Source organism: Globicephala melas, chromosome 17 (assembly GCF_963455315.2).
Source record: "Globicephala melas chromosome 17, mGloMel1.2, whole genome shotgun sequence".
Taxonomy (NCBI): domain Eukaryota; kingdom Metazoa; phylum Chordata; class Mammalia; order Artiodactyla; family Delphinidae; genus Globicephala; species Globicephala melas.
In genome coordinates, this window is record NC_083330.1 from 71,446,262 (window position 1) to 71,461,362 (window position 15,101).

The 15,101-nt window shown below is 34.3% G+C and overlaps 1 protein-coding gene across 10 annotated transcripts in view; it reads left to right on the top strand.

Annotated features, from left to right (window-relative positions):
* PHF20L1 (PHD finger protein 20 like 1) overlaps positions 1–15,101 on the top strand; it is an 82,899-nt gene that overhangs the window by 3,805 nt on the left and 63,993 nt on the right. For 9 of the 10 annotated variants that reach the window (XR_009559660.1, XM_030875844.2, XM_060287645.1 and 6 more), the window contains exons 3-4: positions 14,284–14,455; positions 14,601–14,685. Coding sequence is in view for 9 of the 10 variants with exons in the window: in XM_030875844.2 (XP_030731704.1) it covers positions 14,284–14,455; positions 14,601–14,685 (257 nt within the window). In the remaining variant the exon portion in view is untranslated. Of the gene's footprint in view, positions 1–3,158; positions 3,303–14,283; positions 14,456–14,600; positions 14,686–15,101 lie in introns of all 10 variants that reach the window. The other variant, XM_060287649.1, reaches the window with a different exon arrangement.

Sequence of the window (15,101 nt, forward strand, 5' to 3'; positions counted from 1 at the left end):
GGTTGGGGAGTGGAGGGCTTATGTGCTCCTGATAGAGAGCCACTGCATTAGACCATACGCTGAAAGATGCTATTTTAGTCAGTAATTGGCTCTCTTTGGTTCTGATTTTGACCAAAAGAAGCTTTTTGCTCTGAAGGGACACACTATTGAACCTCTCTGTGATGCAAGAGTATGAGAAATGCTACTTCTTTGATGTTAAATTATTTTTTTTCTTTTTTTAAAGTTACTGGCTTTTTGAATTATTAGTTAATTCATATTACTCTTTTCTTAGGCTTCCAAACTGACAAAGTTGCAATTGAACTAGCTTCCAGTTTTGGAAAAGCACATAGTTTATTAGTTCTCCCAATGGCCTTAAGGGATATTGGCATAATTAACTGGTATTAGTAAGAAACTCACTTTTAGTGGTGAAATGTTTCCTAATTCATCAGCTGTTGAATCGGTGATTCAGTAGTTAAAAAGATTATGAAAAAGAACTACTTTAAAAATTAAGTCTGAGTTTGCTTTTAGAGTATTTGGAATGTCAGAAAACAAATAAAAGTTGTAGCTTAATTTTTTCATTATCTTATGCTTCTCATCAAAAAATTCCCAGGTGCTTAGATAGAGTGATATCATGCAGATGTACTCATTGATGAAGGTTACATTTAATTTTAATGACCCCAGTAATAATGGTCTCTTTAAAGTGAGTAAACATTAGCCAGAATAATCACATACGATAATCACTGCAACTTGCTGTCAGTTCGATTTTTGTGAGCTCATTTATGCGACGATTTTAGCATTCTGCTCTAGTGGGGCTTTAATTACAAAAGCATTAAGAGTATTGTATATACATATTCTAGGTAATTGAAAGAAATAATTTTCTCGTGACTTTGTTACTGTCAGTAGTCTCAAACAGTGTTTCGGCTTGGGTGGCCCTTTAATTTAGTATTAAAGTACTTTACTGTAGGACAAGTAATTAACTGCTAAGATTTATTGAATTTTATATGGGGCACAAAAGAAGTTCTGTGAGACGTGGTGCTCTTAACAGATTTTATTTTTAAATGGGATAAACTTTATTCTTTATATTGTTTCTTTTGTTATGGGCCATTCTGTATCCCCTATAAATTCCACACATTTTTGCTTTAATATCATGTAAAAATATAGAAGGATTATTTAAGTGTTGAGAAACTTTGATATCCTTATGAGGGCAAAACAGTTAATCACTGAAAATATACTGAACTAATTTCCTTCCGTCTTTCATCCCTCCCTCTCTACTTTCTTTCATATTCTCTTTGGGTTGCATCCATATTGAGTGCTTAGTCTTCCACATTTATTCATTCAGTTGGAATAGTATTGAGGCCCTATTCAATACTATTCCATAAATGTCTTTTGAATTATAGGCATTGGACAGGGAGGGACAGGCAGAAATGCAAGTATTACTTACTCTCTTTGTACGTAAGACATTTACAATAAGCAGTATAGCTATTACTAGGAAAATGACTTATATGTTGATACATTAGCTTTTAAAGAGAAGTACGGAGGGAAAGTTGTGATAGTAGGGCACCTGAATGCCCATTTGTCTTATATGTAGAAGGTTTGTCCTATGTTAAAAAAAGGAAAATATTTTTTAGTATGTACTCTAGAAATAAAAGGATAAACTCTAAATTTAGTGGACAGAAATTAAAGTTAAGCTCCCACATTTAGGTTTGGGGTAGATTTGATTTAAGAGGAAGACTCAACCTATTTTTTGGGGGGAAAGTACATTATTATTCCTTGAGCAAACCATATCACATATTCTTTAAAGTTCAGAAAGATACTTCATCCTCGAAAATACACTCCACATTTTAAGTAGCAGTTTATCACTTTTTGCTTTCAAAGTAATTTTCCAGTTACATCGGAAAACCCTGGTGGTTTGATTATTTACCAATACTAATGAATGCAGGCCCTGAGAAGCCAGTGAGAGGCCAGTCGCCTTCTGTTCCAGTGTGTGGTTTTTGATACCTGGATCTCTTCTCTTTTTTTAACATCTTTATTGGGGTATAATTGCTTTACAATGGTGTGTTAGTTTCTGCTTTATAAGAAAGTGAATCAGTTATACATATACATATGTTCCCATATCTCTTCCTGGATCTCTTCTATATGGACTAAATCTAACTCCTACTGAGAAGTGTGGGTTGCTTTAATTTTTAAAAAATTTGTAGTTTTACTCAAAACATTTTAATGTCTTTCTCAACAGTCTTTTAATTTAAAAGTCTTTGAAAAGGCTTTTAATGTGTTAATGTTCACAGCTAACACAGTCAACCATTTTCTGTCTTATCTCCCTCATATATGCCACTGCAGCCTCTGTATATCCAAACCTGAACATATTAGCTTTATAATTTCTTTATAATTTCTTGAATGCAGTCACATCATAAGAATGAAGATAAATACAGGTCGTTGATACAGGAGTGTGTTTGGGGAAAGAGAAAGTTCAGAGTTGAAGTTATATTTGAGACACTATCAGTGGATTCTAAAGAGGAAAGAGGCAGGTTCAAATTCAGATTGCCACTTTCTGATCCTGTAAATATGAGTTAAGTCCTTGAACTTGGTTGGCTTAGCAGTAAAATGCAAGCAGTGTTACTGACTTTTACTTACAGAATTATTTTAAGGATCAAATAAAATAATGTATTTAAACTTGCTTCAGATTATATAAAATAATACATAATTATAAAGCACTGAGGTAAATGCAAGGGAAGAGGGAGAGTTGAAAAACTTATCTTTGGGGATCTGAAGACTCAATGTGTAAGTTTTTAAGTGTAGCCTTAGTGTTGACATGAGAATGGCCTGGAATACAGAAGGAATATCATGTCATTGCAACATGCTATAAAACCTTTTTGAGGTGATGATAAAATCTTTGTTTTTGCAGAGTTTTATAATTTAGAAAGCACCCTTAAAAATGTTAAAGTATCTAATCATTCTGAACGTTGTTCAGTAAAAAATGTGATAAACCAGTTTTGACTACTGATTTAACTTTTTGACTGAAATTAGAATACTCTATAGCAAGTTTTAGTTGTGAAAACAAAACAAAGTAATATGCTCTGGTGTTACTCTTCAACTTGAAATTATAAAGTCATTTTAAAATATTCAGATGAGTTACGCTCGTCCAACCTTTATTGGAATATTTCTATGTAATTCTCTTCTAGATCTAAAGGAAAGGAAAATGAAAGATAAAAAAAATGTGGAGATGTCTGCAAGTACAGAGTTTGATAGAACAGTATAAATTTGAATTGACAAATGCTGTTTCCACACATTTGGAGTTTTTTGAACTATATGGAACATTTGCAAATGTGAGTTTTTAAACTGTTCGTGAGAATTTTAGTAGAGTGGGAAAATCAAAGAAATTTAGATTGTAGGAAGTACAAATACTTTCTAATTTAAATAAAATTACGTATTGTCTGAATTAAAAGGGATTGTCTTTTACTGATTGGATTTGCTATTCAAAGGAAAACACTAGTAGAGATAAGTTGTGTGATCTATATTTGGAACAGAAGTGTGCTCCTGAAAAGTAGTATGTAGATGAAATTTAAAAACTGAAAACACATTTAAATTACATTAGGTGAGTTTGGAATTTGTAGAAACCATAGGTGAATACTTTTAAAATATTTTTTTGCTAATATAAATAAAATTTGTCCTTTTGTATGTTGACCTTTCCTAAATCTCTTTGTACTTGGAAAGTATTGATTCTAATTTTGAGTCACCACCTTTGACAACCTAATTTCAGCTGTAGACTCAGAAAAATGTACAATCGTGTTTATATACCAAAATAACTGAGTAATATATATTATGGGTGGTGGTAGAAAACTTACCCGTGGACTCCAGATTAAGGACCCTGCCTGTAGAGAATTTCAAACTGAAATTCATAAGACTTGTTTTTAAATTCTGAGATTCTTTACATTCAGAAAGTCACAAGTTTTGAATCCTAAGATCTAAGTGAACCCTCAGTTTAATAATCATCAAACAGGTCTGCACCAGTGTACAAACATTTTAGTAGTTTAAGTTTTAAATTTTCCACAAAAGAAAACCCCATGAACTTTTAAAGATAAAGTTCTCCCTTCCCCTCCCCTTCCCCCCCCCACAAAAGAATGTTGAAAGCAAGATTAGAAATAGGAGTAGACATATTTATTTTGAAACACACCTGCTTTGTTCTTATTGTTCTTTCTCTAATAGTCTTCCTTTCATTATGTTGATTCATGTTTTTCTTTAATTGAGCTTTTTCTTTTCTGCTCAAATTTTTTGCTTATCCTAGATTTCTTGAAAGGCAAGAGAAAAGGAATATTGAAAAAAGTAAATTTAACTAAAGTCAGAAAATGTGGGTTCTAGGTGCTGTTCTGCCATGGACTGTGGGACTTTGGAGACTTACTTTTCTGCTTTAATGTCCTTAAAGTGAAGGTGTGACATATTCAGTGATCTCTCAGATTGCTTGAACTGGAAACTCAAGCTCTTTTATCTACTTTTCACCTATTCAGGGGTGACAGGTTTTTTAATCTCACTTTTAGATAGGTAAGTAATGGCTTGAGGCAGAAGTAAAGTAGGCAAGGACTATAAGTCCAATGTAGTTTGCCCAAAACTGCTGGTCTCTAGAAGAAGAGAAAATGTATTGAAAAAGGTGGAGAAAGGTGAATATAATTGGGAACAAAAATATAGAGGTTTGAAGTATTTGTAGAATAGTGGTATTGGGCCGGTAGTTACTCTTTCTACATCCTGCTCTCCCATCATTTAAATGCTTTCTCATTAACTGTTTAATTTTGAAATTACTTAGAATCATAACTCTTGGCTTTAGTACTTTAACTCACTAACTTTCTGTGTAGTACCCATTCACTAACACATTGGTTCTCTTACAAAGTTCGTTGATCCTACAGTTTTGAAAGTGATTCAGGTGAAGTCTGAAAGAGTAGTTCTTAAACATGAGCCTGCGTAAGAATCACCTGAAGGGTTTGTGAGGCACAGATTCGTGGGCCCAACAGCTACAAGCTTCTAATTTAGTAGATCTGAGGTGGGGGCGATAATGTACATCCTCACAGGTCTCCACATGATGCCGATGCTGCTGGTCTAGGGACCACATACGAGAACCACCGGTCTAGACCATACAGAATTGTTAACCTGAAGATATAGTTTTTGAGGCGGACAGCCGTGGAAATATCCTGGATTATTTTTTGAATTTATAGTCTGTTTAACTGTTTATGTTAGTTGGAGGAAGTTAAAATGTAAGTATGGACAAAGTGATGCATGATCCAGAAATCCTTTTTTGTTATTTTTCAGTACAACAGAATATATTGAGCTGCGCGTACTCTGGTGTGCGTCAGTTTTCTTGCTCCTCTTTCTGTGGTCCCAAGCGCTATCTGGCTGGATAGTTGTTAGGGTTTAGGCCCTTGTTGCTTTATTAAAAAAAAAAAAAAAAAAAAGGCTCCCTGTGGTTACGGTTAATCATGGATTGACTTTTATTGTTCTGTGCCTTGTGTGCGTTCATGTAATGGCAAGGGTTGGATCACGAGAGAAGACAGTTTTATTTGCTTATCTGATATTTGGTTGAAGTTCGGTCATCATCTATCACACGCATCCAGTTCCCTATTTGTTACATTTTTCCTGCTGAATATTATTATTATGTGTTGCGAGATTTAACACTTGTCTTACCACATTATGTAATGCTTTGTTTTGTGGTGAGTAATTGATTAAAGTCAATAATTAGGAAATAATTTATCTGTGGTGGTAATCAATTTTACAAAAAAGAATGTTTTGCAATTCTAGCTTCGCTAAGTAGACAGAACTGTATCTGCAGATGCTTAAGGGTTTTTAATTTTATTTTTAAATTATTTTTTTAACTGAGGGAGAGAATACTAGCTTTAAAAATTGGTAGTATAATTTCTTAAAAGAAATTAACATGGTATTGAAAAGGCAGCTTAGTTTTGTTATTCTTCATAAGGGTTTCAGTGTTTTAGTATTTTATATGACATTGTATTGAAGAACTATTGACTGTTCCTCCTACCATCTCCTACAGATCATTGATCAGCAGATAAATTTTTTCTTCTTATTAAATTAGAAACTAGTATGTAAATATTACGTTATTTCAGTCATTAAAGTTAACACAACTTGGAGAGAATTGTTGCAATAAAATTGAAGAAAGAATGTGGATATTTAATATTCATTGTGTCTTAAAAGTCTGTTTTCTCATTGCCAAAAAACCAACCCTCTTCAATTAAAAATGAATACGTTTCTACTACATCATGGGTAGGTAAAGTACTGAAGAATAAGCTACTGATGTGAAATGAATTATATACAAGGCCTAGCCCCTTTTACTCATAAAAGGTGCCCAGCAAAATTCATTGAATTTTGGTGAGTTGGTAAAGAATGAGCCCAAAAGTTTCGGGGATATTCTGAAATCTGGTTACCATTGCAGAACACTACTGCAAATGGATTGTGACTTACTGGCTGAAAACTAAGCATAAAATGATATTTGTCAAACTATTATGAATTACACAAGGGACGGGGATGTTTATTTTGTACAGTATAATAAAAGCTGTTTTCCATACTCTCTGGGCTAACGAAAAGCTTTACACATTTTATTTTGTATCAGAAGCAGAAGAGTAAATTTGCAAGAAAAAATAAACAGATAACTTGATTTTATATTGTTTTTGTTTTCAGGACCTCTTGATAAAGAGCCCCCTATATTTGAAATACTGCAGTAAGTTTTACAAGAGCTGAAAATGATCAGTTGTAAGATGCAGAATATATAATGATCAAAAGCAAATTCTTTAAGAGATAGACAAACCTCCATTCAGGGATCCACCACTGTGTCGACTTGAGAAAATTACTTGACTTTCAGAGCCTCTATGACCTCCTTAAATAACTGGGAACAGTAGTAGTACCTAACTCAAATGGTTCTTTGAGGATAAGCAGGACAGTGCACATTTAGAGCTCTTCATGTTTTCTGCCACATGGTAGGCACTTAATAAATGTTAGCTTTATTAATGATAATAGCATGAATATTAGTTATTCTAAGAAAGTAGAATCTAACAGGAGAGGAGTCAGTGTAAATTCTTAAAACTTTAACATAGGTGTGTAAGCATATATGATTATCTGTAGTATTAAAATAATTTTTAAATGCTAAATATTAAGAAATAGAAATTGGGTGGACTGCAACCTGCTAGAGTTTGGAGTTTTGTAACAGAATTAAATAACAAAGAATGGTCATGTTGGCCTGAACAAATTATATGAAGTACATAAACTTTGAGTAGAATACTGGTAGCGTTTTTGGTGGAGTGGGAAAGGAATTTTTGATAGTCTAATTGATTCTTACAGCAGGAGACGGTCATGAGCATAAAGGCTATGGGGTGGGCACTTTGATTTGGTCAGCACGGTTGGTATGAATGAATGTAGGCATGGCAAGGAGGTAGAGAAGAACAGGAGTTTAAATAAATCCAGTGATTTGAAATGAAACCTTAATTTGAAAGGTGGCTGCTCCGAGTTACTGAAGCAAAATACCTAGCTAACTCTGATCTTACCCATTCTTTGCTGCAAAGATTATGGACAGGTAGGAAGCAGGGTGGTCTGGCTGCTTGTGTTGAACATGTGTCCTGGGGATGAATGAGTCTGAAAAGAGGGCCTGAGGGATAATGCACTGAGATCCTTAGAATTCAGTGTTGTAAAAGATGTGATTTTGACATATATAACCATCCTCTGAATGTTCTTGAAATTCTATTAATAGACTCTTTGGATTTATACTTTATTTTGGAATATCAGGTTTGAATTAATCAAAAGGGTTTTGTTTTCAGTCTGTTCCTCAAGTGTGAAACAAATTAACATGCAATACCTACAAGCACATCATCTAAAAGTACTGTAATAATGGGTGACATTGTTGTAGAGAGTGAATGGTGAGAAAACACTAGAAAATTACAAAGCGTAATGTAAATGTAAAGTATTTCCAGGAAGCTAAAATTTTAGAAGGTTAGCAGGTTATAGGAATATTATGTTTGCTTTGGACTTCATTCTACATTAATTTTTATTATTTGGCAAATAATCCTCTTCCTGACAATTGTATGTAAGGAAGGTCTCTATTTCTATCTCTTGCAATATGTTTTAGTCATTTTTTATGATGCCATGTTAGAGTTTCTTGCTTATGCAATTCTTATCAACAAGACTGTTCTGAATTGTGAATTCTAACTCCCAAAGATTCTGCTAACATTTAAATTATGTTTAAGTCGTATTTTAAGTGTATTTCATCCTTTAAAAATCGAAGAACTACTTTATCCAAGAGAACATCTAATTTAGGTACTCCTTCTATGTGCTATATTGTAATTGTATTAGCTTACTGATTCCCTTTTTCTCTCCCCTCCCTGCTGAATCTGAGTTTGTTGATTGTTATTTGTATTTGTAGCTTTATTCCTAGTTTAGTGTCTGACATACAGTGAATTAGAGACTCAGTGTTGAGTTAAATGAAATGAAGGAGGAACTGTCAGTTTTTAAATTTATATAAATTAGAAATTTTATTGTCTTACCAATATAAACAAGAACAGGACTATTATTTAAAATACATAATTTGAATAATTTATTGGGTTAATTGCCATTTTGATTTATACAGCACTTATTCAAATGATTAGTTAAATCTCAGAGTGAATTCTGATGGCTTTTGGGACGTTTGATAAAGTCTGGCCTTGCTCAGGGGGTTGTAACCTATCAATGAGTAGTTAACAGCCATGTCCTTTGGCTTAAGTGTAGGAGATTGTAGGCCATCAGTGTATCAAGGAATTTCCCTTATCATTTCCTCATGGTTGATGTTCTTTATCAATACAGGTAAAAATCTGGATGTATCAAACTAGGTGATAAATCAGATTGAGTTCTCTAAATTCAAATCATGTTTAATTGTTTTACTGTTACTGCATTGAATATAAAAGTATTTTTTTTAATCTATCAGACTGTAGTTCTGGCATAGCTGCATGCCCATCATTTCTTTCTTCCTTCCAAGGAGAGTGGGGCACCTATAGTTTTCAGTGTTAATAGATGATCTTGCCTTCCAGAGAATTTTTTTTTTTTATCATGGACCCCTTTGAAATCTGATTAAAGTTGGGAACCCCTCTCTCAAGAGAATACTCATACACATCTACACCAAAGTGTTTTTTTCATATAGCCTCAGGGGATCATGGTTTCCTGATCTAGCTGTCAGTCAGGATCTGCCCATGTAAAACAGTTAACACCATGAGCCAGTATAGTAATTCATCTGTAATGGTAATTCCCATTTTAGGTTTCTCACTTCTCTTTGTGTTTTGACAACACACAAGAGTTGATGTTACAGGAAACCAATACAGTATATTCAGTGTGTAGCTAACCTCTTTGGTCAGTATCTGGTTCTTATTGGGTTACAGGTTTAGTTCAGAATCCATAAATCTTTTTTTTTAAATTAATTAATTTATTTTTGGTTGTGTTGGGTCTTCGTTGCTGTGCAAGGGCTTTCTCTAGTTGTGGCGAGTGGGAGCTACTTTTCATCGCAGCGCATGGGCCTCTCACTATCGCGGCCTCTCTTGTTGCGGAGCACGGACTCCAGACGCGCAGGCTCAGTAGTTGTGGCGCACGGGCTTAGTTGCTCCGCGGCATGTGGGATCTTCCCAGACCAGGGCTCGAACCCGTGTCCCCTGCATTGGCAGGCAGACTCTCAACCACTGCGCCACTAGGGAAGCCCCAGAATCCATAAATCTTGATTCTCTGAACGATCTTGTGTAAATGGGAGGCACCAGTGACAGTGTTAAAATGCTGGTATTAGATGAGGCAATAAAGAGTTACAAGAGTTCAGAGAAGGTGAAAATTATTTTCGTTTTTGTTAATGGTCTTACTGTACTCTGTTGTTACAGTTGAACTTGACCATTGGAGGGTTTTGACCACACTGATTTAGAAAGAGTCCTAAGAAATCAATTGAGAGATTACAGTAGTAGAATTGCATGTATGAGAATTCTGTTAAATTCAGCAAGAATCATTGTAAAGACTTCTCAGTGTTTCTGAATGCTATTTGTTTCCATTAAACCTAATAAACAATTTAGGGTGGATTATTTTTCTTGCTAAGTTTGCTCAGAGTAAACTGTTCTCTAAGATTCAAGTGCAAAAGACATATGAGGGCAAGGTAGGCCCAGAGCAATGGAGGTAGTCTCTTAATTTCTATACAAGTAAATATCATTTAAACAGTGCAAGCATTTCAAAGTGGGATTATAATAGGGAAGACAGTGGCAATTTTATGGTATTTTGCAGTGACACGATAAGGAGTAATAGAGCTCTATGTAGAATTTTGGCGTTGAGGGATCATAGTCCTAGTGAGGTTGCCTTCTCTCCATCTCTTTCTTTGAGCCCTGGAGAGATGCCAACTATGTTTTTTTTTTTTTCTTTCTTTCTTCTTATCTCTAATTGTTTTAACTCTGAAACCCCAGTCTCCTACTTTTCAAATCTTTTCCCGCATCATTTATAAATGTTTGGGACTCAGTGTAATCACTATTCTTTACTCTTAACAGCTTTCCATGATTCATTCTTTAAAAAAAAAAGAAACAAAATATCATGATATCTACCAAATTCAGTAAGAAAAATCTTACATTGCATTCACACTCAGTTATGATAAAACATAAATTGTGCATCAAAATAATATTGCTGTCGTTCAAGATCTAGAGGCATTTGTGAATGCATTTGTTTGGAAGTATTTTTTATTCACTGTGTGTATCAAGGCATTATTACTATGGGCCATCTTGAACAAGGAAATCATTTCACTGTATAGAACTATATGTTAAATAGCCATTTTGTGCATTTTACGTGTATAGCAAAGATGTTGATGTTAGGATTTTTTTCTAAGGTGTAACTGATAACCAAATTAAGTACAGACTTTATGGGATTCCCTATTTGAATGTAATGAATGAAGGGTCATTTCAGTAGTTCACTGTTTCAGAGCCCTTTAGTTTGAACCTAGCTAACCAGTCCAGTCTGATGTCCCACTATTCTCCTTTACTCACCTTAACTGCTTACCATGTAGCCTAGCCAAAGGGAACTGTTTCCTTGAAGTGCCCCTCCAATCTCTGATCCTGAGGTCCATGAGGACAGAAACGACAGTCTACTTGTCTGAATCTTCCTTGTCTGGTCGATTGCTTAACTCTGAGTCACATGATGGTTTTAAGTAAATGAACATTGATTGAATAAATGAGCAATGCTTTATGTATACACTTTACCTTCGTACCATGTTCATTAGGTCTAAATCCTTAAAGTTCCCCACCAAGACCAACATAATGTCTCCCAAGAACCTTCAGTGAATGCTCCAATTTTCTCTGAACAATTAATTATAGCATCTTATGTTGAATTTTTGAAAAGTCAACTATACATCAATGAAAAAAATAAAGTATATTCAAATTACAAAAAAAAATATAGTGGCAGAGAGAAATCATAGTCAAAATTAGCATGAAGTTAGTATCTCACTGCTCACTATCTTCAGGAAGAACTAACTAAATTTGTTAGGAAATCTGTTAATGAGAGAATCAACTCTGGCAAGAATTTTTGTTTTCTTTTTAGATACCTTTGCTGTAATGTTGTCATTAACCTCATGCTATGTCAAAAGCATAACATCTGGGCCCCTACCAAATAATTGTTATTATATGTCCACCTCAATATTCATGGTTTTTCAGAAATAAAAGCTTGATATACAAAGGAGAAAAAAAATGTTATATATACTTAGCAGTTTACCATGTATGGTATAATTACTTTGATACAGGCCTTATCCCATTTATCCTGTAGGCTTTTTGTGCCAGTTAGCTTTGACTTTGAATACTCTTACCATGTGTATCCTTGGACAGTCTTCATCTGTTAAATGGTGACTGTATTATCTGTACCTTGGATGGTTACCAGGATCTAATGAGATAAGGCATATAAAAATCAGCTGATGCTCAGTAAAGAAAGAACATAGGGCCTGACGGATTTATGACTCTGTCAATATTCTGCTGCTCTCTCTTCATCTAACACTAAGCTAAGCTCCTTGAAGAGAAGAGTTAATTATGTTTCCTTTTAACCTACCATTTAATTGTGTACATTTAGAATTTGAAGGAACTTATGGAATAAACTTTCAATTTTTTTTTCAAAATCAGAAAGATGTGATAATAAACACATAAATTAGAAACTTAGAACTGATAGAACATCTGTTTATAGTAGTTAAGTGGCTAGTGAATGTTGAAAAATAAACTAAAGGACAGCCGTATCTCTAAGCTTCCCTTAATGCTACTGACATTTTTTATGTTTTAAAAACCAAAGCAGCAAAAACAAAGCAACACTGCAAAAGACAAGCATTACAGCACTGATTCTAAGTGAGTGGAATCGGCATATCCACCTCAGGGAGTATATTAATCCCCTAGGTTTTCTTGTTTTCATGCTTTTCTTGGACAGAACGTTTCCTTACCCACACCTATTCCCTCAAAAAGTCTTAAGATCTAACATAAGGTTATAATTGGGTCGACAGCCTTCTTAGTTCTGAAGAAATGTGCAGATTTTCTTTCTTTAACGTCACTTCTTATTCATGCCGAGCATTCCCTGAGTAGCCAGTGTGTCTGTCACTGTGAAGATGCTGGGGGTACAAAGGTGGCCATGACTCAGTCCCCGAAACTCACAGGCCAGAGTAGTTGCTAACATCATGTTCCTTAGACCTCTACTCTCTCAGGAAACGTTCATAAATACTTTGTGATGAAAGGGTGACATGGTTTGATAATAGTGCATGCTTTATTTCTGTCTTATTGGCAGGACCAAGAAGGCTTTCAGTAAAGAAAACGGTTTATTTAATCCAGTATTTTCCTAGCTTATTTGACCACGGGACCCTTTTTTTGTGTCACACGTATTAATGTCTCAAGGGCTGTAAATGCTCCGCAGCACACAGTTTAGGAATGTGCACAGAGATGATTACGATGAGACGGGTGCAAGTGAGAGCACCAGGGGGCGGGGAGCTGGGGAAATCTTCACACAAGTGACTACATGTTAAACCAAGTCTTGAATGATGAGCGTACAGAGGAAGGGAAGGGCAGCTTAGGTCCAGGCAGAAAGAACAGAAGGTACAAAAGCACAGACGTTTGACAGTGCATTGTTGTGTTTGAGGAAACTCCAAACAGTTCAGTTCCTTAGACTGAAGTAAGGAAAGAAGCTATACCAGGAACAATTCAGGGCTCTGGAGACGCATAAAAGGCCTTGAACAGCATGAGGGATATGTGAAGCAGGTAGTAGTCGGTGCCTAGATTTCAAAGTTATGTGAGGTCTGTTGTGCTTTATATTTAAATTTATGTTAACAATATAAATTTACATTTATTCCACAGGGAAAATAAAAAATTGAGATTTATCAAAACCCAGCAAAAGTATGAGATAAACTCTTTGGCTGAATCATCTACCATGTGCTGCTGTTGAATTCTGATGAGTCACTGTGAACATTTAATACAGTACATTAGGAATGAATAGGCCTATATATATATATATTTTTTTGAAGAGGGCTTGTTTGTGTTAAAAGTTTCAAGTTAACTAATTTTTATTTTGGAATTCATCATGAGAGAATCAGCACACATGAAGACAGAACAATGTGATGTTATTTTTATATTTTTAAATTGAAGGTTTGAGCTTTCCCTACCATCATTGATGCTCATTATAAAATATTGGAAAGTGTAGAAAAACAGAAAAGGGAAAGTACTTTTTTTTGTCATATAGAGATAAATGTACATGTTGATATTTTTTGCTAGACAAATTTATTTTCTATACTTATAATTCTAGTGAACATAGTACTACTTTTTTACATTTTCCTACATTATAAATCGTTTGTAAGCATTACATTTAAAGTCTATATAATATTCCATTCAGTGGATATACCATTGTTTGTATAGTTATAGACAGTCTTCAGTTTTCTTAATCATATGATTTCTGCTGTCTGTTATTATAAATGTTTTGTGTATATAGTTCCAGAATTGGAATTATTTGGTCAAAAAGGAGCGATATGTTTAAGGCACTTGATACATGTTATCAAATTATTTCCCAAGACAGCACAATTTATATTCTAAATTATATAATTTATATTTCCACTGGGAGTGTATCAGACTATTTCATTAGGTCTTAAGAACAGTCATTAAAAAGAAAAGACAAAGAATAAAGCAAACTTTGTTGGTCAGTAGTTTAAAAATATGGATCCATATTGTTTTGCTTATGGCTGTAATAGTAAGCAGTATTTCAGTTAATACTTTGTATAAACAAATGTAAGAATTTTCTTTTGATATGAAGGCTCTTTTTATTTTTGAGGTATCCATCACGAATTGAAAAAATCGACTATGAGGAGGGCAAGATGTTGGTCCATTTTGAGCGCTGGAGTCATCGTTATGATGAGTGGATTTACTGGGATAGCAATAGGTTGAGACCCCTTGAGAGACCTGCATTAAGAAAAGAAGGGCTAAAAGACGAGGAAGACTTCTTTGTAAGTAGCAAGCTTTTCTGTTTGCCAGATGTGTAATGATGTATTTTTAAAAGGAATTCTGTTAAATTTTACAAAAGCTTGTTTTTTATTAAGGAAGTGCTTATTTATTATACATGGTATTGATCTTGAAAGTTGTTTAAAATAGGATTTTAAAGCCGGAGAAGAAGTTCTGGCTCGTTGGACAGACTGTCGCTATTACCCTGCCAAGATTGAGGCGATTAACAAAGAAGGTATGTGTTTGGAATGATCTGAGAATTAAAATGGGATTTATAGTAAAATTTAACTATAGTTCTAATTTTAATTAATGTATGAAATTGTTACATATAGCTGTTGCTTCTCTTTGTTTTATACTTTATCTAATGAATCTTCTAATAATACTCTTTTTTAGGGGCATCCAGTATGCTATATATTGTATACAATAAGATGATACATAATATACTGCCTAAATAGACTGTTTAAATTAATAGAGGTAAATAGTTGCTTAAAATCTTTCAGCTTTCAGTTGACAGGCTTATATTATATGCATTTTATTTCTACTTCTCTGTTTCCAGTTTGTTGGCTAAGTTATTTTATGAAGATCTCAACCTGAGTGCTAAAGATATAGGAAAATTCAAATCAGTTCAACTTGGAAGTGAAACAGTACAGT